Genomic DNA, 26,837 nt, shown 5'->3' on the forward strand with positions numbered 1-26,837 from the left:
CAGTCCTGCAGAATCTCGTTTATGGGGTCTTCGCGAAACGCAATGCAGATGCTGCTTATCATTTTGCCTGAGTTGTTCGCCGTCCCGCGTACTGACGCTATGCAGTATGCCGCTGCCGCGCAGGGCAGCTTCTAAACACCCATCAACTTGTGACAGCGAGAACCATCTGTTGTGTGTGTGGTGTATGAAGGTGCTCGTCCAAGGCTGTAATGAAGTTTCCACAGGTACTTGGAGAAAGCGCCTTCCTCCAGGCAGGGCGTCTATGTCTCAACCACCGAGAGGAGAGCTCATGACGGGGCAGTGGCTGCTGAGTCTTGCCTAGGAACGAATTTGCCGGTCGGCGGATTTCTAATTCTGGCGCCAAACCGGCGCGCCGCCGTCCCCATCGCAGTGGGTCTCCAACACCAAGAGGCGATCTCTCATCACCTGCATCAGCTTCCCGTGCTAGCACACCTTCGTGTCCAGCGGGGTGACCTATTACCGCCGTGCGACAACAATCTCGCTGCTGCGCGACGTTTTCCTTTGTAGGCGGGTGTTCGGGGTTTTTCAGCGTCGGAGAGGACGGAAAGGCGGGGTGGAGCAGCTTCGAGTTGGTTTGCAAGTTTTGTATTTGGCGGTCTGCGGCAGCTCTAGATGCCCCTGTTTCGCTCTCGAATCGCCACCAATTCCCTCGTGCGGCGGGCTTCGGAGCTTGGGTGTCTTTCGAGAAACGAGTAATCTGAGGCGATGAAGAACGAGCAGGATACAACAGTGCCCGTCTTGTTGCTCTGCGGCTCGCGGCTATCTCTGACAGCGGCCCGGGGAGCAGACGCAGAGGCCGTCTCGGCGCCGCCATCGATCTCGCGGAGCGGCCTCGAGTCGGCTCTGCGGATCAAGCAGCGGACGCCTGCGTCGCATGTTTCTGTCTCGACTTCGCCGCTTTCCGACAGCAGTGGCAGCGACCGTGGCGCGGTGTCGCCGAGTTCAGGTGGCGCCACTCCGCCTGCGGCCACCGCAGCCTCCACAGGTGACCGCTTGGGTGAGGACAAAGCGTCCTCCGCCTTAGCGGACTCATGCCACCTCGCGGCTGGGGAGAACTGCTCCCGGCACTTTGATGCAGCCGAAGAGGCTGTAAAGACGCAGGCCATGCGTGGCCAGCGGCCTCATTCCACTGGCGTTTTCCTTCCGACGCTCACATTTGAGACGGCAGTCGCCAGCAGCAAAGGGATCGACGGGTCGCACACGCCTTCGATGGATTCCACCTTGCCAACGCTAAGTAGCGTACCCACCACATCTCCAGGGACACCCGCTTCTTGTAGGTCTCAGATTTTGTATAGCAGGGCGAATTCGGGGCATCTGTCGGACAGCAACGGCAGCCTCAGGTTTCCACACTTCTCCGCGTGCAGCTCCCGGGCGTCGTCTTTATCAATTCCGTCGACTCCAGACCGATCGCAGCACCTCGAGGCTTCGAAACATGCGAGCGGGACGTGTGCCTATGGCGTCACGGAGGAAGTGGTGACCTCAGGGGCGGCGCGAGCTCCGAAGAAAATCGAAGGTCTGACGACTCCACAGTTCCCCGGCGCCAGCCGGCGAGGAGGGGCCGGCCGCTCGCGCTGCGGAGCAGCCTCTTGCTTGGAAGCTGAGATGGAAGGTCCTCCGCGGCGCCTCTCGAAAGAGGAGCTGGGATGCGCGGCGCCGCGCCTTCCCCTGCCACAGGGCGCTGGCTGGGGTGAAGCAGCCGCAGTGGACACTCCAAGCAGCCGCGGGAACAAACCAGCGAGACGCCCGGCCTCGCCGCCGCGGCCGCATCTTCCTCCGCCTCCGCCTCTCGTGCCTGAAACGCCTCTTGCTCGGTCCTGCGGCGCTGGCTCTCACGTTGACGTTGCTGCGCAGGAGGTTAGCTTCCCTGTAGGAGGCTCCACTCCGAGACAGGGGCCTCCAGCCCCCCCGGGGAATGGTCTGACTCGAAACGGCTGTGCGGGGCCGGAACGCTCCCGAAGTTACCAGGAAGGACCGTACGCTGCCATGGTATTTCGAGACAGTCACATGTCTCAGGATCTTACGAAGAGCGATGTCTCCCCGGTGCAAGGCTTGGGGCAGAAGTGTCGGGCGCCTACAAAGGAGCTCACAGCTGTGCCTAAGGAGGGTGCAGCCCGATTTGGCGCAGCTCTGTTTGGCAAAGACAGCTCTTCTAGGGGCGATCCTGTGGCATATGCGCCCTGGTGCGTGCCTCAGCCGCCAGAGTCAGCAGCCCAGTGCCTCCACACTCCTGACGACTGCCAGTGGAGAGAGGCAGTTTCGCCTGGTGCGACCGCATCCATTTCTCACGCGGGGTTGTCGGCGCCCATCCATGGCCGAGGCAGGACACGGGCTTTCTGCTGTGGGGGGTCTGCGGCGGCGTGTGCTCGAGTGCCGCCTCAGCGGCCGCAGTCTCCTCCCTCGTGCCGGTGCTGTCGCAGCAAGCCGGCCCCGCCGGGGTCTCCGTCGGGCAGGTCCATTTCCGTCGACGTCCACAGGGCGGTCCCAGACACGGGTCTGCTGTCCCGGCGCAACAAGCGGAGTGTCACTGCAGGCACGTCTGCGGCCAGAGACGCGTTCGCGTTTCTCGAGGCTGAGGCCGCTTGGCACGCGCGTGCTCTGTATGAAGCAGAGAAAGCGAAGGGTCCGTCGGCGACGGCGGCGCCCCTGCGGCTTGCGCCTCCAGGCGGGCTGTCCCCCTGCGGAGGCGCGTGCGCGCATGGGCCGATGATGTGCGACTCAAGGGGGGTGCGTTACGAGCAGAAGCAGCTCCCCCTGCAGGGGGACTTGGGGCCTGTAAACCCAGGCCACACCATAATCGCATCCGGCGGCCTACCGGTTCCGCATGCACCTTCCAGCGGCTCAGCGCCTCCTCTGCCGCCCCCTCCGAGGTCCGGCTGGGCGGGGCCCGTGCCCGCGGCGGTTCCGATGCCAACTGTCGCCCCGGTCCCCATATCCTTCCCGCCGACCACGTCTTCGGCGCCGGTGTCTCTACTCCTGACGCTGCCCCTCAACCTGCCGTTTGGGCACATCATCAAATTTGGAGTTCCGTCCATGGTGGCTGGCGCGAACAGCACGCCTCAAGCTTCGACAGCGAGGGCGGCGACGCTGCGCAAGCAGCGCGGATTTGAGCGAAATTTGGGAGATGCAGGCGCTTCATGCCTTGTCTCGGGGTTTGGCGCTGCAAGCGCCGGGCCAGGAGCGTCTTCACCGACGTCGGCCCGGTCGCTCGGCGCAAAGAAGAGCTACTACTGCTTTTCGCCAATGCTTCACGAAGCTGCGTATACGCTCCTCTCTCATTCCGGCGGCATCTGCGACACCTTTGCGGCGTCACTCCACTTGGAACTGGCAATTCTGTATCTCCCTCCGGCAGTGCTTCCGTGGATTGCAGCAGCGTTTAACTATTTGGCCGAGACCCTTCTTCCGCGTTTCGAGGAGCCGCTCAGACTGGAATGCGGAGGACTGCAGGAGCGCAACGCTCCTGGTAGATTCGGCGGCAAGGTTCTAACGGTGGGATGCGCCATCGGACAGGTAAGCGACTGCCTGCGGCACCGACGCGACCTTGCTCCGGTGCACTGGTCAGAACAGCGATTTCCAAATCCAGCTCGAGTCGTGTGTGCTTCGCTCCATCACCCGCGGGCTGCAACCGTCGAGCAGGCGGAAGCGAGGAAGTGGCTCCATCAAATAAACTTAATGTTTCTACCATCATGTGTAGGGCCTGGCCTCTTGTCAGCAACGGCAGCGCCGAGTTGTGCCATCCGTGTGCCGTAGTTTCCTGTCGTATCATCGACTTCAATGTGTCTGTGCTGTCGGCGTCCTGCCCAGGAGCACGAGCGACAAAAGTTCCAGCGGATGCAGGAGTTTTTCTCGCAGTTTGAGTTTCAAGTGGAAAACATCTTGCGGGCGTACAATCTGCAGCAGTCGCCGACTCGCGCGAGAGGTGCGACTCCGCAGGCCGTCACGGCGTGCGAGGGCGCCAGGCCGGTGGATGCTGCCAGGCAGGAAGGACCGCAAGCAGCTTCCCCCGGTGGCGCGGCCTCAACAGCGGGTACACTGCTAAAGGGCGAACTTCCGGGGACTCCAGCAAGTGTGGAGACTGGCGACGGAGGCGCTGGCGACGCAGCCCCGTTTTCAGGAGGGCCGCCATCCGGGCTTGGAAGCACCGTCTTCGGTACGCGCCAGAGAAGCAACGGAGGTGGTGTACTATTTTCAAAAAGATGTTAGGACTGCTTTGGCTGGCTGCGCTCGCTGCGTGTCTTTGGATGGGTTGGCGTCTCCCTCTAGTTCCGCCGCGTGCCTGTGGTGTATCCGGCCTGCGTTCTTCAGAAGTCGGTCCGCGTGCAACTGCTCGGCGGCCTGTTGCTGTCATTTTCTGACGTGTGCAGGTCGCAAACACAACATCTGGCGCTACTCGATGAACTGCGTTCCCTCCTCGGTCTTGCCTAGTCCTCTTCCGCCGGCGCCGCCGTCGGAGTATTCCTCTTCGAACGCTCACGCCTGCTTCCAGCAGCCGCGACGGCATCGGCCCTGCGCTGCCGCTCCTGGTGGATGCGCTCAGGTCTTCCCCGTGGATGTAGGGATGAGGCATGTCAACCCGAGCTCCTGTTTTTTGAGCAGTGACATGCATGCGACGCTCCACCTCTCAGACTGCAGGTCAACTGACTGCAGTTCCTCTGGCAGCCCCCCGGGGCCATGCGAAGAGGGCGCGGGGAGCGCCGAGAGTGCCTCCGCTGGTCGGGGGCCCTGTGCGTCTGCGGGTGTTCCGAGCAACTACTTGGACTTGACTGTTCGCGCCTTTGAGACGCGGCCTCTGGAGAAGCCGACTCGTGAGTATGCTCGGCTGGTCGTGAGTGACATATGCGTCAGTGAAGTGCGCCTCGTGACGACCAGAGGCATCGATGGCATGACTTGCGAAATCGATCCACGGTTTCAACAGTACAGCATCGGAACCCGGCCAATCCTGACGACCCTCGACGGTCAACTTTGCCGGCATTCGCTCGCGCCTCACCGGCTGTCGGACATCTGGGAAGTGCGCCTGAAAACGCAGGCCCAGCTCACTCGTGAGCAGCAGAAACGGCTCGTGGAGCAGTACATCGTGGGCGAGATTGAGCGGCGCCCCCAGGCGGACCAGCGACGGCTGCTCGATGCGATTACTCGTCTTGGGGCCGCTCTGTGGGTCAACGGCCGTCCTGCGGGGGTTGGGACTTCGAGCTCCCCACCGCCTCTCCCCGCTGAAGTGCCCGGTCCGCCTCAACCGATGCTGGGCTTCTCTACTGGCGCCGCCGAGGCCTCCAGAAACAATGCGCCTGCGCCATGGCCCGACCGCGGTTTTCCAAGGCGGTGGAACGACGGGCTCTGCTGCGCGGACAGGCTTGCCGACGCCATCAAGGACGGAGAGAAAGCTGACCGGGAAGAGCGCGTCAGATGCATCCGCGATGCATGTGTCAAGGCGGACGGCGCCGGCGACGGCGCACCTGCGGCGGAACTGCTCGCTTTGCGTCGACGCGGCTACGAGGCGCCCCCAGGCCTGTCTGCCTGCTACGCCCCTCCTCCGCCCCAGCCCTCCCAGTGCGGTCTGTCAGGCCCTGATGATCGACGCGGTCTTCTGCACCGAGGAGGTTGTGGTGCACTGGCTTTGTCAGCGCTTGCGGAACGCCCTGCGTGTGACGGCATTGCAGAACTCTCGACGCCGAGTCACAGAAGCTCTAATCTGCATCAGGGCGCGATCCCTTGGGAGTCCGCAGAAAAGCCGACAAGGGAAACAATCAGCGAAGGCTTGTCAACCGCGCCTCACGAATTCGCGCAAAGGGATGCTGAGGACATCTTCCTGGAACACTCTCTCTTCACTTCGCCAGCAGACAAGCTGTCTCAGGAGTATTCGCAGGGAACCACGCAGTCTTACAAAAGGATCGACGACGAGGGCAATCCCCTTTCTTTTTCAGTGTCCACTGCAGCGAGTGATGCTGACCAGGATCTCGGAATGGAAAACGTTTCGATGTCTTCCTCGCGCCGCCGCAGCTGCGCAGCAGCTTGTCCCAGACCTAGGAGAATGGAGGCGTTCGCCACGAACCCACCGCGGGGTTCCGACCAACAAGTTTGGGCGAAAGCGCCGTGGGACGCTATGGAGCACAGTCGGGCTGTATGCAGCAGGCAGATCCCGTCGGGCAGGGCTCTAAGCTCGCCGCCACCGAGCCCCGAGGTCCGCTCCAGCTGTCAAAGCGCACAGAACCGGAGCGGGCGCAGTTTTCGTGACTCCAACATGGCGGGCCGCTGCGGGGTCTCGAGAGACTCCGAGAGTGAGCGCCTTAAACGGCATCAGGTGTCTGAGCGCAAGTCGAACGGGACTGGAAAAAAAGCGGTCGAGTTTTCCTTGAATCAGACACCGCTGGCGCTCTGGCCTGCACGACACCACAAATCAAGCATTCTAAACCAGGCGGTCGCGAGCGACGCGTTGCCGGCACAGGGGCGAGGGGAGTCGTACGGCGTGTGGAACGACGAACGGACCCCGAAGCGCCTCCCGCTGCCTCAGAACTGCACGGATGCCCCTGACCGGATTCCCGCAGAGGCTGCTGCCACATTTTTGAAACAGTTGCTCGCCACTCATCCAGAGCAGCATATCTTCGAGTGTGTGTCTCAGGGGTACAGTGCCTCACTTTCCACGGATATCGGTGTTTGTCCGTCTCCGTCGAGCGAGGCTGGAGTACTCTTTGCAGATGGCAACCAGGGCGTGCGTACCGCCTCTGCGCCTGGAGCGCACCAGAGAGAATTGGATGACGTTCAGCAATTGCTCATGTGCGAATGGGTCATGGAGGGAACTTCTCTGCTGCCTGCCGATGAAAATGACGTCTTCGCGGCGGCGCCCGGCTTGGGGCAGTACGCAAGGTTCTGCGGGATGTGATCGCGGTGTCGCATGCGAGAAAGATGATTGGGGAAGGTTCGAAAGTCAGTTTGAGAGATTCGCTTCCATGAGTGCCTCTTCTGTAGGAACGCAGTTGGTATCCTCGCCTTGGGAGGAGTCCGCCGATTCCCAGCTGTAGGAACAAAGGCAATAGGAGCACGGGCTGCGATGTCTCTCTCCGTTGCAGAGAGGGCAGGAACCTGGAGACTGAATGACGCGTGGAAGCCCAGATCGCCGTCCCCTCTACCTTCGGAACCAGATGGGTTTAGGGTTTAGTTTTCGATGTCACAGGATGGCTCTTGCCTTCCGCCATGCAACAATTGCTAGAGCCTGACTATCGCAGAGCTCATGTTTTTCGTGTGAGGGGAGAGGCAGCGGGGCGACAACCCCATGGTGGAACGAGCACCGCTTCCGCGCGGAATGTGCGGGCGGAAGAAAGGTTTGCAGAGAGTTCAGGTGGGGCTTGATCCGGTTTTCACGTGCAGCTGTTGCTGCTGCTCTGCCCGGTAGCTGTCTCTTTTCAATTTAGAGCGACGTGTATTGGCCGTCGTAGCATGGGATCCAGGAAGAGTGCGGTGAGAGGAGGGAAACGGACATCTTGAGGAGGAACCCGGTCACCCATGAAGAAACGCAAACCGCGTTGGCGTGCAAACGCCGGGAAGAAAATCCGACGGGCGCGTGGGATCGCGCGAACGACGCCTATCGTCCAGGATGGGACTGCCATGTATCATATCTGCTCCGCCGTCTTAAGGGTAGCCTCGGAATCCAGATCAGAATGAATGTGCGGTCCGATGTATCCCCGTCGATCGGCTGCGCGTTGTCGACCAGGGAGGTAGTGGTACATTGGGTTCGGTGATGAATCGATCGAGATGAAAATTTTGTTTGCAGGAGTTGACTGTGAGGGCGGAGCAGCTAACGCACGCTTTGGTGAGTGGCTGCGTGCACATTTGCATACTTCAGAACCGGGTTTTCTCGTTTTGTTGTTCGGTTCATAGGCCGGTGCTCTAAACACCAGCATCCTGGATTTGAAGGCTAAGACCTTCTGATTCCTTTTATTACTAGTGTCATGTGCAACCAAAGTGTCTCAACGTTCTACAGGGGCGCCGTTCGACGTCCCCGTTGTCTTTCTGTATCAGTTTTATTCCGCTGTTCCGTTTCGAATTTGTTTCTTTTTTCGATCAATATCCGAGAGTGAATTTGAGCGCCTAGTCCGTGTCTCGCCGTTCTCGAATGTGCGGCCTCCGGGTGTAGTGATCTGGCGCATATGTGCTGCGAATGCTTTCCAGCCAGTGCTGGACGGAGCGTGATAAGGAGCCCAGTTTTTTTCATAACTAGAGGTGTTTCTCCTGTTCCCGTTTGCAAACGGGCCTGTGGCACCACAAGCAGGAATTCTTGTTTTTGGTGTAGCGGATGCAAGCCCTCCATGGCGTGTTTGCCTAATCATTCCCGGACCTCCCCCCCCCCCCCCCCTACTCCCCCCCGCCGGGATTTCTACCCGAAGTGGTCTCGACTAGGCTACACTGGTGGCGTGAACGGCGGCTCGCAAGCAGATGCGGTTTTCGCTGTTGGGCAGCCCTCCGACCCGCTCGCGACCGCGTGAAGAAGTTCGATGCAGGCAGACTGAATGAGGTGACGTTTTTAGAGTAGTCCTAGTGGGTGTTCTGTTGTCCCGGTTCAAGTGACCATGTCAACGGGTGCGCTGCATACGCATTCGGGGTTTTTTGACCAGGCTGACCATTCGTGTGGGTTACAAGGGAAGTTTCAGTTTGGCGAATCTTGTTCTGCCTCCTCTCTTCTGCGAAGGAGGTTGTGATTCTATTCATGTGTACCTGATCTGCCCGTGCGCGGTTCCTGCAGCCAAGTGAGCATACGGGAACTTGCAATTTGTATAGATTGCGACACCTCTTCACAATGCAGATGGCGTCAATCATGCAGTTTCCATGGCATTGTTTTTGCATGTATCTTTCGAGTACCAGATGATTCCTATCCTCGCTTTTTCTTCCCGAAAAAGCGTCGCAGAAGCTAAAGCATCAGGCTTGGAAGTTGCACTCCCGGGGTGCTTGTGAAGCGCCTCGCCTTACAGTCGGACAGTAGACAAGATCTGTGCTACGGATACGGAATGGCCGCCTCGGCGTCACAGAAGCTTGTACTGACGAGACGGCCTTAGCATCTGGTGCGTAGTTCCTCACTCAGTCGTGATGCACCCGTCCTTGTGTTTTGTTGATAAAGAGCATCAATTCCTGGAGGACTTTTTATGGACGCGCCCGTGTTCCCGATGCAACATTGTCACCGTCAGCCGGTCCTTTGTTGGAGTCTCACTGGCCTGTTGTATTTGAACGTGACCGGTTATGATGGTGTCGTTCTCCCTAATGGTGGTTCTCACGACATCCTCTGACATTGGGATGCCGGGGATGTTGCGGGTGCACACGAATTTGCCAACCTCTTGCAGGCGTCGAGTGATTTCTTCGGACGCTCATGGTGTCCTGCTGTCTTCACATTCTCATGCTCTCTATCAGGGCGTTTGTGCACGGTTTCAGCCTCGAGAGGCAGCGTGTTCGACGCCCAGTAACAGTGGTAACCCATGTTTGTTTGTATTGTTACTGTACGTGAGGCGGCAGAGTACCAGCCGCCTTCCCATTCGCTATCTTGATGGCGATGGTGGCAATATGTTATGTATCATGTTGTATCGGCGGAATTCTGGTGCTCTGTATTTGAAATGGCTGCGCGGGAGCAACGGAAGCGTTGCCATCAGTGCGTGCCCATTTGCTGCAGGATGTTTGCCCCAGCTCCCGGCGCCGCTGTGACAGTTTCGATTCATATGACGCCGGGCCCGCTTCCTCTTTCTCCCCTTGTGCGTTGAAATCCTCCATTGTCTTGACCGACTTTGGTGTCAAACGCCGCTAGCGGAGAAGCCGGACGTACGAGCAATGAATGAGCCCCTACGCAAGAACGCATCTTTCGTCGCGCGAGTCTAGCTTCGTTGCAGTACTGTGGTCGCCGCTGCCACGCAGTCAAAAAAGGCCCATCACTTGGCAATGAGCTGAATTCAATAAGGCGGCTTGAACTGGTTTCCAAGCATACTCTGCCTAGCTCATGCCACCTGAGAGCGATATGTCGCTCAATAATGGATTGGTGACATAGCACAGTATTGTAGAGCGAAGTGCATTTCTCCTACATTGCTGGCTAACTAGGAAATCCGTGTTTGCACGGGTACATGCTACTATTACGTCTTCAAGTATTGATAACGCATGCCTTCCACTGCTTCTCAAGCACTCGGTTGTCGCTCCACCCTTCGGACACCAGCTGGGCGGGAGGGCGGCTGGCGATGCCGCACGAAGCTTACTAGTGTGATGAGGCGGCGCGGGATATCCACTATGGAGAAAGGCTGCATCCAAAATGCTCCTTCACGTCTTCCTGGCTAGCCTGTGAAGCTAACAGCAGACCTGGGACTGGGATATCCCATTCTGTCAGCAGTTTCGGTCGGTGTCCTGCGAATCGCCGGTGCTGGGATTGTCTGGGCGTTTCGGGGGGTGGCCTCGCGGCAGCTCCAGAGGGTAAGCGCTTCCGCTCACTTTCGTCGCTGGGCTCTTGAAGTACTGCTGTGTCTCACACTGCAGAAATATACTGCAGGCCCTGAGCTTCAGGATCGATTCTCCACTTGCTTACTCGAATGGCCGATGACCTCAGAATTGGAAGCGAAATGGTTTAGCTTGTTCCTGGCAAGATGCGTCACAGGTAGAGCGCACGGAGGAAAAAGCCGCTGAAGAGGATTAACAGGCACTCAAACAGCCCTTACATTGCATGATGACCTCCCAGAATGGTAAGAATACGGCACAAGGAAGCAACAAGCTCGTACCTGTCTTGCTACTCTCTGTATTCGCGAAGGTTACGGGCAGCTGTGGCAGAGGTGTGGAGGCAAACTCTCCAGGAGAGGGGAGAGCACACAGCCTCCACGACGCCGTGTCTGTTCCACCGTATACAGGAGGCGAGCGGCTCGGCTACGATCCGTTTAGGTGGTACAGAGAGCGGCGGATGGGGCGTATGTATCAGGGGTTGGTTGTACATATTCTATGTGTGTAACACACTTTTAAACAATTTTTTGGCAATTACTTTCCGCTGATGTTGTTTTCGAGGGCGTAAGGGTTCAGCTCGAGGGCAGGGCGGGCATAGAAGGAAATGCAGTCAATTTTTGTCGGAGACGCAGATCTCACTGGAAACCGCGGCCTCTGTAGAGTCTCCAGCGGATTTTCCCTCTCTTCGCACCAGCCGCACTCTGGCAGTTGTCATGCGTAATGCGCTTCCCCCTCTTTGCAACAAAGAGCTGCAGGACCGCTGATACGATGCTTACGCCCTCGGGGTTTCGTGCCTCGACGCGCAGGATCGGTTTTGTCGTTCGGCTAGTGGTCAGAAGCACGGGCGCTGTCTGTCTCCGTCTCGCTGCTCGCACGGCCAGCAACAGTCTGCCGCTGTTGTACATCACCGTGCAAGTTCCTATGGTGTCTTCCTTCCTCGTCTCGAATTATTCGGTCGAGCGCACAAGAAGTGCCTCGCTGCTCTCAATGTTGGTCTGTGCGTGCCGATGCACAGCTCCACGCACGTTCGCAGGACGCGGCGGGTTTCAGTTGCAAAAACCCCATATCGTGTGCCTGCGGCCATGTGAGTGGAACTGCCGCGGCGTTGCTTATTCTCCATCACTGAAGAGTACTTTTCGTAGTTCTGAGAAACACTCTTGCTTTGCAGGACTTCGGTGGAGCCGCCATTGGAACTTTACCTTCTGCGTGGTAGCGTAAAATTGCTGGCGGTGGGAAAAGTCGGTCGGTCGCGGATATCGACAGGCAGTTGCGCGGGAGCGGAGCTCGAAGCAAAATCGCTAGGGCGGGCGAAATCACAGATCGATGCTATCCGGATCGCATATGGTGCTTTTCATTATCTCCGAGTTCACTATTTCAAAGGAACCACTTGTAGGAGGGATCAGAGGTTTGTCCTTCCGGCTCGAGGACTGGCTGGTCTGAGCACAAGCCTGGCTTTGTAGCGATTCCGCCTGCAGAAGCGCCTCGAAGGACATGTGAGACCGACGCCGATATTCACGGGTGTGGTCGATTGGAACGAGCTTCATCTATTCGTTCTCCGCAGGGAGGTGTCTCCTTCTAGCATCCGGTTCTACGGATGCTTGTCAACAGCGACCTCCACGACGGTCCTCGAGTTCTGCGCCAGATCCTCTCACCGCGGATACGAGGGTCAGGCATCTTCCTTCTTCATGCCCTGTGACCTCACGGTTACAGCGTTCATTGCTTGGCACACGAGAGGGGGATTCACGATGGCAGAAGATCTTTCGTCAGTGGCAACGAACTCCGAGGAATTTCCCGCGGAAGCTCGGGGCGGAAACCGCAGTCCAGCGGCGGCGCGAGCTCCAGAATCTCCCTCGAATGAGGAGGCTTCCAGGAGCGAAGCTTCAGCCTGCTGGCCTGGAGGAAATATAGATGCCAGCGCATGCCGTGGAGCTCTCAGTTCGCCCGCTGATGAGCTTACGACGGCTGCGATGGTGTGCCCGCCTCACGGTTCGCCCGAGAGCAAAAATCAGATGCGGAAACGGCGGAGGCAGGAAAGACACGAACAGAGGAAGCAGTTGTGGAAGGAAAAGAAGAAGGAACTGAGAGCAAACAAAAGGGTACAGCGTCCTACAAGCGGCGCCAGCGAAGAGGCGGCGCTCATCGACAGTTCAAGACTCGTGACGTCGCGGGACGAATGTTGCTCAGCGAATTGTGGAGATGCCCGCGGTCACGGCAGAGAGGCATCGTCAGTTGCGTCGCATTCTACCTGCCACGGGGACCCGTGCGTGGATCAGACCGCACAGCGACGAGCTCCGCGTCCCTTGCTGTGCAACCTCGCAGGAGTTCAATCGCCAGGGAGCGACGGCTGCTGCTGCTCAGACAGTCCCAGCAAGTGTGCTTCTTCGATGCCGCACGCCTCTAAAGCCGGTCCCTCCACGCCCCCTGCGGCGCATTCAGGGGCTGGCGAGCGCGACTCGTCGCGTGCGACGAGTCTTTTTTTGAAGTCGACAGCAGGCTCACGGTGTACCCGCTGTCGTGCGTGTCGGCGAGGATCTGTGGGAATCGTTATCGACTGCGATTTCGAGGACTTCCAGACCGAGCGGGAGATCATGAGTCTCTCGCAGCAGCTCATGTACTCGTACGGTGCCGCCAGGCGGCACAATAAGACAGTACAATGTCTGCTAGACAGCGGCGAAGCCGCTGGACTCTGTTCATGCGAAGCGCCCAAAGGCAATGGGACGCGGGAATCCGACGCGGGAAGAGACCAGGCTGCTGCTGAAGAGCAGAATCCGCTGTCCGACGCACCCGACCACGACGACGGGGTTGGCGCCGCTGCAGCCTGTGAGCCGCTCAGGGCGGAGGCAGCTCAAGGAGCGCACATGCCGAGCTCGGGTCAGGCGGACGATGAACGACAGGGACGTGAAAAAACTGCTCAGTTGCTTAACGGCGCAGCGCCAGCGTCGCCACGCGAAGACGCTGCATCCACAGAAGTCGGTGAGGCTGCCAGATCAGCCAGGGAGGCAGCACAGGCGCCGCTGCCGCGGGAACGTAGCGCGTCTGCCGCTGCCGATGCTGCGGGTGCAAGCGAGGATGGGCCTGGCGTCTGTCAGTTTTGCGGCCGGCGGAAAAAAGTGCCGCCTGTTGGATTTGCCGTAACGGGCGTCGGCCCGCAGTTAGCGCACCACCTCAGCAACTTCCAGGGCTTTGAGCGCTGGCAGTGCGAGGCCTATACGCAGCCGTTCAATGAGCTGTACGCGCCGCAAGGCGCCGGGGTCGGCGCCGCCGTCAGGGGTTCCGCAGCGAGCGGGAGCGAAGGGCGTGAGACGAAGGCCGAAGCCTCGCACGCAGGGCAGACAGAGGAGGCAGGAAACCCTGGATCGAAATGCCTGCGAGAGCCGAATATTGTCTATTTGAGTGGAGACGCAGAGGACCTGCTCGAGGACATTCGCCCAGGCTGTCACTACGTTATCGGCGGCTTGGTCGACCGCAACCGCCACAAAGGGCTGACGGCTCGAAAAGGCAACCGAGAAAACATTCCCATCGCTCGCCTGCCTATCCGTGAATATTTGGGTAGAAAACTCGATGGCTGCGCCATTCTCACTGTCAACCAGGTAGGTGCTACTAGATACTCAAAAGATGGCAAACTTTTTGTGCGGCGTGCTGGCCCCCGCCGCTTTAGGTTCCGCGCCACACGTTGACGCCCAAGGGTGGATGCCCCTCGTCTGGTGCGAGCTGTGCAAAAGCCCCGTCTAAATTTCGTTTCCAGTGAGGCACCACGCATTCCTCTCGTCGCTGCAGAGGAGAGCACAGTCACCCAGGCAGCAATCATCCACTGACCGCGTGTTTTCAGTTCTTTGCACGGCATCCCTCCTACCCCAGGCCTTGCTCGCTAAGCAATCTCTTGACTTCACGCGTGGGCAAACGTGTAGCCCTGCTATGTCGTGCATATCTGTGCGAGCAGTAGGCAGACGGTGACCCCCCCCCCCCCCGCCCCGTAATGAGGTTCCTGCGCGTGTCTTGCGCGTGCTTTCGTTTCAGGTAGTTGACATTCTTCTGGGGTATTTGGCCACTCGCGACTGGCACGCAGCACTCGTCAGGGCATTCCCTGCGCGAAAAGGGAGATCAGACTTTTGATGGGGGCGTCCTGCGCCGTATGCGGCGCAACGCAGTTTACGATGTGGCGCGACCGCCTGTCGCTATGAAAAGAAGCTCGTGTCTGTGTGGTGCTCAGCGACGCGCGAGGTATGTGGCTCTGTGAAGCCCGTTCTACGGGCATCCACAAACCTTAAAAGAAACCGCCGAACGTCACAACCGATTGTCACAGCCGACTGCGACAAGTATGGCGCCCAATTGTGTTGGGCGGTGAGCGGGCTGATGTGCAAACGCCAGAGTTGCTCCAATCGGCCGCACGAAAGCGTACAATACAGAATCCCCTTACTCTCGTGGAGCATGCCGGATATCCAGCTCGCATTCAGCCTCTTCACTCCGGGGTGCCTTATAAAAAGGGGGTTGCTACCCGCCATTCGCACTCGCATCAGTTTGCTGAGCTCACGTGGCGAGCGGGCAACACAGTGGCACGCCGGGTATGAGACACCAGCAGCACGGTGTCGCGAACCCCAAAAAAGTCGAGCTGAGGCTGTCTCGAACCAAACGCACGAAACTCGAAAGCAGCTTCCTCCCCCCTCTCTTGAGAAGGTGCGCGGTAAAAGGCCGCCACGTTTGGATAACGAAGTACGGAAAACGGTGTCCTGACGCCCTTGGTTTTCTCGGTGTTAAGAAAGCATCACGCAGGAAGACGCGGCACAAAACGCACTAAAAAAGACTCGTCACATGCAAAGCATTTTCACGCTCAGCAAAGGTCTACAAGAGAAAAAGCACACATGGCGTCTAGTTCTTCAGGGCTCGCCTTCCGCCACTCAATGCAGCTCTCACGGCTTCGGCAGCAGGCGCTTCAAACCCATCAGCCTGCAAACAAAATAGCGACAGAGCGGACAGCCTAACAGAAGAAAAGTGAGACAGACAGAAGCCACCGCAGAGCAGGAGTAGGCGCTCAAGCGGGAGCAATACAGTTTACCCGACCAGGAATCGCCTTCGTTCCTGCTACTCGCAGGCTGCAGCTCCTCCCCAACACGCATCCACGAGCGGCTCTCCAGCAGTCCAAGGAAGATTCACACCCCTCCGAGCGCATGCGCAGCTCAGTGCCCCGTGCGGCGCCCGCGAGACTCACCATGCCTTGTTACCAGCGGCCCATTCGGTCGAGGAGAGCTCCGCGTGGACTTTCTGCGCCTGAACGTACTGCTGCTGCTCAAGGAGTTCGCACAGCTGCAGCAGCCGCTGACCACCTGAGGCGCTCAGCTCGCCGGCGCGCATCTGCACACACCCCACAGCACACCGCAGGTGGGGCATCGGGATCGTCAATCGCGCGCGAGACAGGCGCTCTCCAGCGCATGCCAGTCACAGCGCCACGCAGGTCTCGCGCGCGATCTGCGGCAGCAGGAACGGCGACAACTGACACGCGCGAGCATGCACAGAGGAAGAAGCGCGACTCTTTTGGGGCGCTTTACCGTGCAGCGAACGGCAACCCTGCTGGGAGCGAAAGGCTGTGTTGGGCCCAAAAACAGACTCCTCGTCAGTCTTTGGATCCCCGCCATTTCCCGCGCGGCACGCGGCACTATGGCACGGGCTGACAGCCAGAGTCGGCAGCAGGGCGCCTGCAGAGGGAAGCAGAGAAGCGTCCCCCGTCGCTGCTAAGACAGGCGGGCGCCTGCCTCTCCCCCTCACGCCCGTCAAGACCGCGAAAGCCTAGTCGCCCCGCCCCACCTTGCTAAAGAGCTCTTCCATCTTCTGGCTCAAGTCGTTGGCTGCAGCGCCTGTCTGGAGTTGTAAAAGCTGAGAAATGACGCGCTGGATGTACGCCTGAAAAGCGAAGGAAATGCCCGCTCATCCACATGCATACCCACCGTTACACTACACGGGAGAGCTGTCGGCCTGTGGGCAACCAGTCCCACATTAGGGCCTAGCAGACCGCCACAGCACATTCGCGAGAGCGACGCGCAGCCTGCTAGGCGGCAAATGCAAACCAAGGTCCCCCTGGCCTCTCTCTGCACCTGGACCTCTGCTCGGCCTTCTTTCTCCCGCCTCCGCGCCGACTTTTTTCTCTCGTACATTGCGTCTCAGCAGGAAGCCCCGAGCAAGACTCTTCGCCTGCGGACAGTTAGTATACATAGATCCGTGATTATACTACTTAATCAAGGCAACGAACTTTACACAGGTCAGCCCTGTTCTGCGGACCTGCTTCTCAGCCGGCATGGGCGGAGAGGGCGTCCCCGCGCCGTCGGGTTTCTCCGTGGCCTTGTGGATGTTCACGTTGGCCGCGTAGGTGCTTTTTGTCGCTCGCGAGTTCTGGCGCGCCACGACAAGCAGAGAGGCGAACAGAAAATCGGCGGGGGCTTGACTCGGGGCACTTCCGACCAGAAGAACCACGACCTCCAGACGTGTGTTGGTGTCGACAACTCTCTCGTGACTCGCATGCACAGAGGCAGTGCAAGCAGGAACACAACACGAATGAATCCGCCACCCGCTCCGGCGCTTTTGAGATTCCTCCCTTCCCTATCGGCTGCTTGCGCAGTCTCTCTTGTCTTCTGCAGGAGTCTCACCAGTTGTGCAGACGTCGGAATGGGCCAGGGGACCGGCATGCCGGGCTTGATGGGCTGGGCGCCGACCGTCGGCGCGGAGTACGCAGCCACCGGCTTCTCTTCAGCTTGCTGCTGCTGCAGGGTAGGGACACCGCCCGCGCCCACGCCTCCCACGGGTGGGGACGGCTGGTAGGGCGACGGCGGCTGAACCCCGGGCATGCCCAGGGATCCCTGGGAGCCTGTCGGGTCTTCAGCCCCGCAAGGAGTCGCCCCGCCCTGCGAAGGCATCCTGCCGGGCTGCACGCCCGCCGCAGAGGGCGGAAACGCTCCGCGAGGGGGTCCTTGCGGGAGCGTCATTTGGTGAGGAGGCGGCGACGCGGACGCGGCAGACGCCGGGTGCATGCGGGCGAGGGCCGCGCCGGTGGAAGGCGCGGGGGCCCCTGCGCCCAAGGGAGACACCCCGTGCGCCGATGGCATGGGGCCCTGCGGGGGGGTCGGGCGCGCCGCGGACGGCGTGGGGGCCGGGGTCTGCGCGGGCGGGGGGTACGCTCCCTGGGGCGGGTACGAGGGCGAGGGCGACGCAGCCCCTGCTGGCGGGGCTTGAGACGGATAGCCGCCGGAAAGGAAAGGCGAAGGAGACGGCGAAGCCGCCGGAGGCTTCGGCGTGGACAGCGCGGGGGCAAGAGACAAAGGCGGTGACAGCGGAGACCCAAACGCCGACGACGGCGGGGCCACCTGCCCCGCAGGAGGCAGCGGGGGCTGCGCCGCACCGCCGTAGCCTGAACCAACGAGAAGGCAGTCGCACAGGCCAACACACGTCTCAGAGCCTTACATACAGCTACAAACTTTTTCCTACCGAACGACACGACTAACAGCCATTTCGCCTCAAACGCACACCGCTTTTTCACCCGAGCCTGTGTGTTTAGGGCCCTACCGTTCATCTGCCGGAAAGGGGCGCTGGGAGGCGAGGGGCCGACCCCGCCTGGCGGAAGGCGCTGCGCGTCTCCAGTCGGCGGTATGGCGCCTCCGTCGAAGCCATGTGAAGGCGCCTGAGGTCCCAGGCCTGCGCCACATGCAAAAACGAGGCAGGTTTTTTGCATGGAAAACGACGCGGAAGAAAAGCGGATGTGGCTAGCGCCGCACAGCAGTGGAAACTACAACGTGATCTACGCACGCAGAAAAAGGAGACTCGCAGGCGAACGTGAGAAAGGCGATGGCGCCGACGCACACCAACGAATTTCAGCACACGATGCGTGATACCTGCGAAGTGCGCGGCCTCAAAAATTGACAGGCATCCGCAAAGTCCGCGCCTCCACACGGGGCGCGACGCACGATCGGGTGGCGGGCAGCACAACTGGGAAGCAGACAAAACCCTTGGGTACCGAGCCACGGACAGCGCGAGAGTTTCTATATACAGTGAATCGAGTGAAAAGGCGCAGGGCAACGGACACAACAAGAATGCTGCGTGATCCAGAGAAACCTGTCGCCTGGGCTGTCGTTCGGCGCAGAAATCGCACGGATGGAAACGAAATGCACCGAGAACGGTTTCTGCGGCGTTCTGTAGCTACAAAGGCACACATCATGCCAGCCCCGCTACCGGGCTGCTGCGCCAGAGGGAGGAAAGTGAGCGGCCGCGCTCCCACGCGGACGGGGGCACAAGCAAGCGAGACCGTTCTGCCGATCTGCTCACTCGGCGCCAGCTCGCGCTCTTTACGGAAAGCACAAAATCGAGAGAGAGATGAACAGTCTCGCCTACCTTTTTGCTGGAAAGCAGAGAAGCGACTGCTGGACGAGCTGGGCGGGCAGCCGGCACCGGGAACCGGGCCCCTCTGTCCCTGTGGCGCCACACACCACGGAGACCCCGCGACAAAAAAAAAACTCTCCGCTGCGGCGCGCCTCCACGTGTGCTGGAAACGAGAAGAAGCCCTTCGCTACAGAGCGGGGATCGCGCTGCATGAACAGGCGGAGAAACCTAATACGCTCCCCGCAGAGGCATTCGCGAGGTCTGCAGGCTGCGTAAAAACGACGCTTACCGCCATCATCGCCGGCGGCGCGAACCCCTCCGAGGCACCGAGGTTTCCCCGGTGCGAATGGGAGGCGCCGAAGCCCCTGGGGCCTGCCTGAGGAGGCGCACCACCAGGCATCTGCGGGCTGACGGCGGGCACGCCAGGTGCAGGCGGCTTCGCGGCTGAGACCGCACCCGCGGCGGCGCCCTCGAAGGGCGAAGGAGGCGGGAAGAAACCGTGACGCTGCATCTGTTCAGGCTGCGAGTGGAAGAGCCGGAACGCGAGAGAGGCGGCAGCCGCCTGCGGATCCTCGGGGGCAGCTGCGCCGGCGGCGCCCTTGCGCTCGCCTTGGGCACCACGGGCGCCGACCCCACACGCGAAGACAAGGAGACGCATGGCGGGGACGGCAAGCGTCGCGTCGGACGCGAGGGAGGAGGCGTAGGCGACGGCGATTTCCTCGAATTCGGCGCACGGCTGCTCGTAGCGCAGCGCAGCTCTCAAGATGAGCATGCGCTTCACGGTAGCGAGGAGGTAGTAGCCGAGCCACGCGCTGCGGCTCTTGGTTTGCTTCCCGTCTGCCGCAGAGGAGACGTCTTTCTTCTCAAGGCGGAGCTGCAGGTCGTGTCTCCAGATTCGGCAAGCGCCCGCAAAGTCTCCGGCACAAAAGTAGCAGAACAAGGCACCGAAGACGTTCTCGCCGTCTGCGCTCAAGCGGTCGCCCAGCTGGCGACAGAGACTGGCGAGTTGGCCCCCATCAGGCGCGTAACAGTAGAGGAGCGCTAGGGCGTCGCGCCAGGTCTCCGCGCCGCGCGTGGCGGGCGCGGAGGACGACACCGCCGCGATGAGCCCGGGGAAGTCCTCGAGAATCACGTAGCCAACGAGCTTCATGAACGGATCCTGCATCTTCTCAATGTAGGCCTGGCACGCCGAAGTCCACAGCGCCGCCCCCTCGGCGCCCGCCGCAGCCGCCACGCTGGTCGTCGTCCCCCGCGCAGCCTGGCCGCCGCCGCACCCCGCGCCGGAGGCTGCCCCCGCCAGAAGGAGCGCGTCTGCTTCGCTCCCGTAACTCTGCAGCAGCTCCACGGCGCCCTCCAGGCAGCCGCACAGCAGGCAGGCGCGCACGAGCGAGCCAACCTCGGAGCCTGTGAACAAAGCACACTCGGGACGCAACGATAAGGCCCCAAAAAGAGACGAGGGAGGGCCGGGGGGGGGGGGGGGGCTACTGGTGGAACCGCAGGAGGTGGGACGAGACTGCACGTGAAGGATATATAGAAAAAGAGGCCAAGAGAGGAAGGCGCTCGGACAGGATAGCTGATGCGCGGACATGGAACGCGGCGAGAGGTGCTGTCGAGTGCTTTCTCCTCGTTTACAGAAAAGTAAGCACGCAGGCGACATCAGCGCGGCCTCTGTGTCCGCAGCACGCTCTCCCAGCGCCGGCTGCGGAAGCGCGCCTTACTCCAATCGATGGGGCCGGTGTGCGAGGATCCCAGGCGGTAAGCCGGCGGCGTCGGGCTCGGCGCCTTCCCTTGTTCGTCCTCCGAAGGTTTTGGCGCCTCCGCCGCCTCCGCCGCGGGGGGCTGGCCAGCAGAGAGCTGTCCCTCGCTTGCCCCCTCTCCACTCTCGCTGTTCGGCTCAACCGCCTGATGCGGTCTCTTCTCCTCTTCGCTGGACGAGCCGAGCTGCGAGAAAAACTCTGACAACAAGAGAACGCAAGACAGACGCCATAACGCTTCCTGATCCTCTGAAAAAGCTGCGGTTGGCGGCCTGACACGCTCGCCAGAGAGCGCGACCCACGCAACGAAAGCTCCTGAGGAGGGCACACACAGACGAGCGGCGTGCACGACAAGAAAGCTTCTCCGGTCTCTAGCAGGGAGCTGCCCGGAGTCTGGCTCTTTACGCGAGAAAATTCTCTGCAGTCTCTCCTCCCTAAAGGCTTGGCGGTACTCATTCACGCCGCACACTTCCCGTCCTTACTCTCTGGGTCGACTTCCTCCTGGTGGAAGGCGGGGGGCTGCGGGCCGACGCCGTTGACCTGAGGAGCTCCGAAGAACGCCGTGCCGGCGTTGAGCTGGGCGGGCATGCTGGCGCCGACAGGAGGCGCCTGTCCGCTGTACGCCGCATTCAGTCCGCCGACTGGTGGGCGCGGTAGCCCGTCAGGCGCGCCGGGCTGCGGCGAATATACGCCTGGCTGCCTCGTGAACGCGTTAGACGGCGAGGCGCCGGGTTGGGCGAGCGGCGCACACGAGGGCGCTGGGGGGGGGCAGTCCCCCCCGGCTGTGCGTACGATGCCGCGTGCATTCCTTGAGGCGGCTGCTCGTACTGCGCGGCTTCCTGTCTTTTCTTCAGAGTCGACGGCAGAGGGCGGCCCAGGAAAGCTTCCACGCGCGCCGCCACCTCCGACTTCGGCATCGTGAACGCCTCCACCAGCGCAGACGAGCGCGGCTGCGAGAGCGAAAACAGAAACCACAGCGCGCCCAGAAAGATGTACGCCCGACGCCGGGCACGGAGAAAGCCTGGGAAGTCCGTCGATCGAGCGGACGACAAGAATCGCGGCAGAGAATCGGCAGAGCGAATCCAGGCAAGCCGGTGCGCCACAAAGTCCACTGCGAGTTACAGAGAAGGCAACTAGCACGAAGGCAGCTTGGCCATCACCGTCTGCTCTTCAGTCAATATTTCATTACGAACCAGCTTCTCGCTTGCAAAAAGACGACGGGATGAGGCACGTGGCACCTCGAGAGTGTTGATATCTCAGCTGTTGAAAGCAACACCCGGCTGCGCGTGACCGTTCGCTTCTCCTCCGCAGAGCTTCTTGGCGCCAAAGCCCCCCCTCTCCCCGAGCGTCGCTTCGGGTCTCTGCTGCGTCGCCCGCTGGTTCCGAGAAGTCCCTGCGTCCCCTTCGAGCGCATACCTGCTGGAAGAGCCTTGCGAGGAGCTTCCAGACTTTCTCGTTCATTCTTTTTTCGGGGTCCGTCCCCGGGGCGTCCCCCGGAGGTGCCGTCGGGTCGACGCCGAGTCGCTGCAGCTCCTCTTCACAGGCCTGTTGCCAGTCTCCGCGCTGCAGATGGGCGTCGAGGGCGAGGGCCTCCTGCTGGAAGGCGTTCTCCTCAGCCTTCCACTCCTCCTGCCGCGCACGCAGATCGCGTTCCTCATCGCTCGGCCCCACCGCGTCTCCCTCCGACCCACTCGTCGAGGCCACTGAGGGAGGAGGCGCTCCCAGCGCCGCGCAAACCACAGAGGTACTGTTTGGCCCAAAGAAGGCGATCTCCTCGCCGAAGCCTAGATGAAGTCCGCGCGGATGCTGGGCAGACAGAAGGCGCAGAAAACAGAAAACCACGCGAAATGGCATCCGCGCGATACCGAAACGCCCAGTCTCACGCGCGTCAGACGTGAAGGCGCCGTCCCCTCGTCTCCCCCCTCTCCCCCCCCCCACGCTTACAGCATAACCCCAGAGCGGCCGTGCACGCCCGGAAGCCACCCGCCATCTCTAGCACCTGATCTGGATGACGCTCGCGACTAGACCCTCTTGCACCTTCCTTCGAAACTCCGCTAGAGTAGAAGTGCATTTATACGACCAGTCCTTCGCTTGAGAGTCCCTCTCCGGAAGCGCGGCCGTGCGACACACGCCTGGGGGCTTACCCGGAACCAGGAGGGGATGTATTTGTCGTGGGCCGGGCCCATGGTCCAGCCGCCCTCCGCGCCTTGCCCCCGAGGCCCTGCTGCCCCTGCGGGCCCGCGGCGCCCCCGGCGCCCTCACCGCCAAAGCCGCCGCTGCCGAGGCCTTTGATGCACACGCGGATCGGCGCGGCCGCGGCGAAGACGCCGGGCGTCGAGGAAGGAGCCCACTGGAGCTGGACGTACGGCTGCTGCGTCTGCTGCTGCATATACACGCCGAAACCGCTGCTCGCCCCGCCCTGGCTCGCGTGGCCCTGCGTGTGGAACGCGTCTTCCTCAAGCCACCAGCACACGATTCGGTTGTCGCGGCCGCTCGTCAGCTGCAGAAAAGCAACGCACAACACACAATAGCGGCGTTTAAGAGGCGCCGATGCACGGGAGGAGGCATCCGCCTTCAGAACCAAATTCTGGGGTGCCCCGCACGTCTGCAGCGGCACCCGCAACCGACGCGGGGCTCGCACCGAGCCCAACCCGACAAACCGCGACGGCCTTCTACAAGTCGCTGGGCCGCCGGTCAAACGGGAAGTCGAGAGACAAGACACAGGTTGAAGGGACAGGGCGTGGGGTGAGCCACGGCGCGGGCGGCGACGGTGGAGGCCGTGATCTGCGCCTGGAGTGAAGTCGTGCGCCACGATGAGAGCGGCGCGACGTGAACGGGCGCGGTGGCTGTGTTCTGGGGCGGGTCACTTCGACAAGCCTTTTGTGGGCGCGCAGGCGCGGAGAACGCGACAGCACGTGTGCGTCGGAAGGCGAAGCCTGCGGAGATGCAGAACCGCAAGTAACGACTCAGCGTGTCTCACCAGCATGCGGCTGTCCATGGGGTTAAGGGCTGCGTGGACGATGCCGCGCGTATGTCCGTAGACGCCGTCTGAGGCAGTCTCACGGAGGGGGTAGGACGAATTTCGCAGATCCCAGAGCTGAAGCACGGGGTGCCTGTCGTCGTCATACGCAAGCAGAAGCTGCGTGGCTTGATTCGGCAGCCACACGATCGAGCTCGGCCGGCACTGTCGGTGCGTCGGGTCGCAGAAGCTGAAGAAATCCACAGGCGACACGCGAAAAATCACGCCAGACGTTGAGTAAACGAGAGGCAGGGACCACACGCACTGAAAAGAACTGGGGCCTCCTACAGCCTAGGCAGCACCGAGCGGAAAAATGCGCCTCCCAACGGACTGCCAAAGAGGAATCCGCTTCTGGACACGCAAAGCCTCCCGCCTGCATCTGAGTGCGCGTCAGCGTCGAACAACCGCGTCCACAGCCCGCCTCCCAGTCCTCATCGGTGTTCTGCGGGGCCGTTTGTTAGCTCGGCGATGGGGGCCAGTCTCTCGGGCTTCGCATCGTCTCTACGCTCCCCGACTCTTCTGGCTCCCTTCAGCATATTTCCGAGCTGTGGCAATGGAATGATCGGCCGAGTGGGGAAGTCCACAGCCCCCCACGAAAAATGCTCCATCAACCCCAGTCTCAGCCTGCCCCCCGGCCCTCCCCCCCTGTTTTTTTCTCGTGGGCTACTCATGTACTTGCCTGATGGCGGTTTTCCGCTGCTTCAGATCCCATACGGACGTCGAGCCCGAACCGAACGAGGTCGCCAGCACGTGAGGCACGACGCGGTTCCACGCGAGCGATGTGCATTCGTCGCCTGAACTTCCGCTGTTGACGCCTGAATAAAACGCAGAAAAAACCCAAAAAAGACAGGATGTGCACGCCCCCTCCTTTCCCCCCCCCCCCCGGACAGAATGCATTAGCTCGGCGTGAAGAGGCCAAACGGCAAGGGGCCTTAGACAGGGAGGTTGTTTCAAACAACCGGGTCCGGTTGGTCAGGTGAGCTGAGCACGTTCCATAAATACAGTCGATGAAAGCTCCTTTGATTGTGGGCGGACACATTTACTTAGGGTGACAAGAGGAACCGACGCAAACCCCGAAAATTCACGCACGGACGCGCCGCGCCCACGCTGAGACGAAAAAAAAAAAAGGAAATGCGCTGCTGCTCTTGGAAGGCCTAAGAGGCCGTACAAACCTCTCGGCGCGGCGAACTGCCGTGGTGCACGCTGGGGCAATCAAGAAGAGCGATGCCATAGTCTTGGAGGTGAGAGCGCGGCTTACCTTGCTGTTCCCCGCCGGGCTCGTAGACCGCGACGTCGTACACGTTTTCCACGTCGAGAATCGACACGCTCCCGCTGCTGCCTCCGGCCGCCAGAAGCGACGGACGCGACGGATTGAAGTGGATGCAGTGAACCCGCTGATTCCGGTGAACCGACACCGAAGCGAGAAGCCCAGCCGAACCCCCCGCCGCCGCGCCGTTGGTCGAGGCGCCGTTCCCGAACGAGGAGGACTCTGCCCCCGAAGACGCGCCCGCGCTGCAGACAGAAGGGAATCCAGACGCGACAGAGCGCCCTCAACAGGCGTTTGAACGCGATCTCTCCACGCCACCTAAGTTGACTCAGCCCCAGCGCGTAGCCGAAGACTTGCGCAGAGCCGCAGCCACCCAAGGCTCGCGGTCTGGCGCCCGAGCTGGGAGATCCTCGCGCGGTTCCCACAGCCGAGCCGAACACAAAGCTCTCATAGCTGCGTCTTCACGCACAAATTCATGGAAGAGGCATACACGTACTGACTAAAGCAACGTCTGAAATGCCTTCGGGCTGGCATAGTACTCATCTGAGCACGACGAGACCCCGCGAACGGCTTGCCTAATCCTGTCTGTCTAAAAGGTCACCGAAGCCTCCACAGACTTGCGCAGCTGAAGAAAGAGGCGCATCTCCTTCTAGTGCCTGCAAAAAAGCTAGCGAAGGCGACCGGTGCCTCGAGATATACATGTGGAGACCCGGTCGCTTCCTCCTGTCAGAGGCTGACTCCGCCGATGTGTCGCCCCCAAGGCAGCACTGCATCCCCATGCGCCGGCGCGTTTAGTGACGTGAATTCCGGATACTTCACCCTCCAGTTGCGTGAAAACTGACCGCAAGATGACTTCAGCATCCCAGAGCGTGACGTCTCCGTCCGCCATGCCGCCCGCGATAAGGCCAAAGACGCGATCGCCCACGCTCGCTCCGCTTCCTTGCTCCCCTCCAGCCGCCTTGTTCTGCCCACTGCTGTCCCAGGCGATGCACTGGAAAGGCGAAGCCGCGGAAACGGACGCGACGACGGGGAGAGCGGAAGAGGAAGACGCGAAGTCCACTGCCGCCAGTTCCAGGTGAGGATCCAGGCCCATAGTCCCCAACGCCAAATACAGCTGGTGAGAGGATGGACCTGACGAAGTGTCGTCGGACGCAGCCATCCATTTGGCATGGGCTGAGCCGCCCGAGGGCGGCCCCCATGCAATGCATGCGCTACGGCACACCTCCTTCAACGACATCCTGCTCGCTGGCGCAGTCGAATACAGAATACGTCACGCGTAACTACAGGAAGGTACAAATTACGGTTTACGAAACAGCAGTTATTTTTCGGTTCTTGGAATTCATGAGGACACTAGCCGGGACACGGGTTCGCCGCACCCGCGGCAGCAACGGAACTACCGGCAGAAGTGGACGTCGCGTAACGAGAGCAGGTCAGCGAAAAGGCGGGGAAGACGATACCGGAGAAGGAAGGACCGAGAAAGACAGCGGATATTCGGGTCACTCTCTGTTCCATACGCTTTCTTTATGATCCGTAGGACACGGGAGCTCGCTTCAGAACGAAAGGGCGGCGAGGCGACGAGAGATAGTGAACAACAGTGCGACAAAGATGGCAACCAAGTGGGAGAACGCTACTAGTGAAATCGGGAAACTATCGCTCAGAAAAAAGCCACAGGCTTCCGATTAACGGTGAATGGGGCTGTAGATAGTTCTGAGGGGAGGGACGCTGGACGGAAGACAAGGAAATGCCGAGGAGTAAACCACGACAGAGACGAATGGTATTAATAGCGCAGGACCAAAGTAGAAAAAGAGAAACCGCGCAATGTAGCAAACTCAGACAGAAAGAAGGACGCCGCGTGCGAATTTACGGATGCTGAATGACGACGTGCCGGCATCGGTCGAGGCACACAAAAAGCCGTAGCTTTTTGAGAGTGTGTACACCGCCAGAGGCGCTACCGACAAAAATCTGGAGAAGC

The 26,837-nt window shown here is 60.7% G+C and overlaps 3 protein-coding genes across 3 annotated transcripts; 2 read left to right on the top strand and 1 right to left on the bottom strand.

Annotated features, from left to right (window-relative positions):
- Nucleotides 1–726: 726 nt before the first annotated feature.
- Nucleotides 727–6,895, top strand: BESB_072850 (uncharacterized protein; the record flags this gene model as incomplete). The annotated part of the gene is made up of 3 exons (XM_029365658.1): nucleotides 727–3,528; nucleotides 3,823–4,168; nucleotides 4,383–6,895. 3 exons carry the CDS (start codon nucleotides 727–729, stop codon nucleotides 6,893–6,895), a joined length of 5,661 nt encoding a protein of 1,886 aa, XP_029218142.1.
- A 5,317-nt stretch (nucleotides 6,896–12,212) lies between these two features.
- BESB_072860 (tRNA (guanine(9)-N(1))-methyltransferase) lies at nucleotides 12,213–14,580 on the top strand (the record flags this gene model as incomplete). The annotated part of the gene is made up of 2 exons (XM_029365659.1): nucleotides 12,213–14,057; nucleotides 14,485–14,580. 2 exons carry the CDS (start codon nucleotides 12,213–12,215, stop codon nucleotides 14,578–14,580), a joined length of 1,941 nt encoding a protein of 646 aa, XP_029218143.1.
- Nucleotides 14,581–15,374: 794 nt separating this feature from the next.
- Nucleotides 15,375–26,102, bottom strand: BESB_072870 (WD domain, G-beta repeat-containing protein; the record flags this gene model as incomplete). Its single annotated transcript, XM_029365660.1, has 17 exons — nucleotides 15,375–15,411; nucleotides 15,674–15,816; nucleotides 16,267–16,362; nucleotides 16,738–16,848; nucleotides 17,103–17,860; nucleotides 18,016–18,144; nucleotides 18,838–18,916; nucleotides 19,115–20,229; nucleotides 20,544–20,780; nucleotides 21,062–21,195; nucleotides 21,408–21,529; nucleotides 21,996–22,363; nucleotides 22,842–23,079; nucleotides 23,560–23,788; nucleotides 24,278–24,413; nucleotides 24,857–25,110; nucleotides 25,708–26,102. The coding sequence occupies 17 exons, from the start codon at nucleotides 26,100–26,102 to the stop codon at nucleotides 15,375–15,377; spliced, it is 4,581 nt and encodes a 1,526-aa protein (XP_029218144.1).
- Between the last annotated feature and the right edge of the window lie 735 nt (nucleotides 26,103–26,837).

This window comes from Besnoitia besnoiti (genome assembly GCF_002563875.1).
Source record: "Besnoitia besnoiti strain Bb-Ger1 chromosome Unknown contig00007, whole genome shotgun sequence".
Taxonomy (NCBI): domain Eukaryota; phylum Apicomplexa; class Conoidasida; order Eucoccidiorida; family Sarcocystidae; genus Besnoitia; species Besnoitia besnoiti.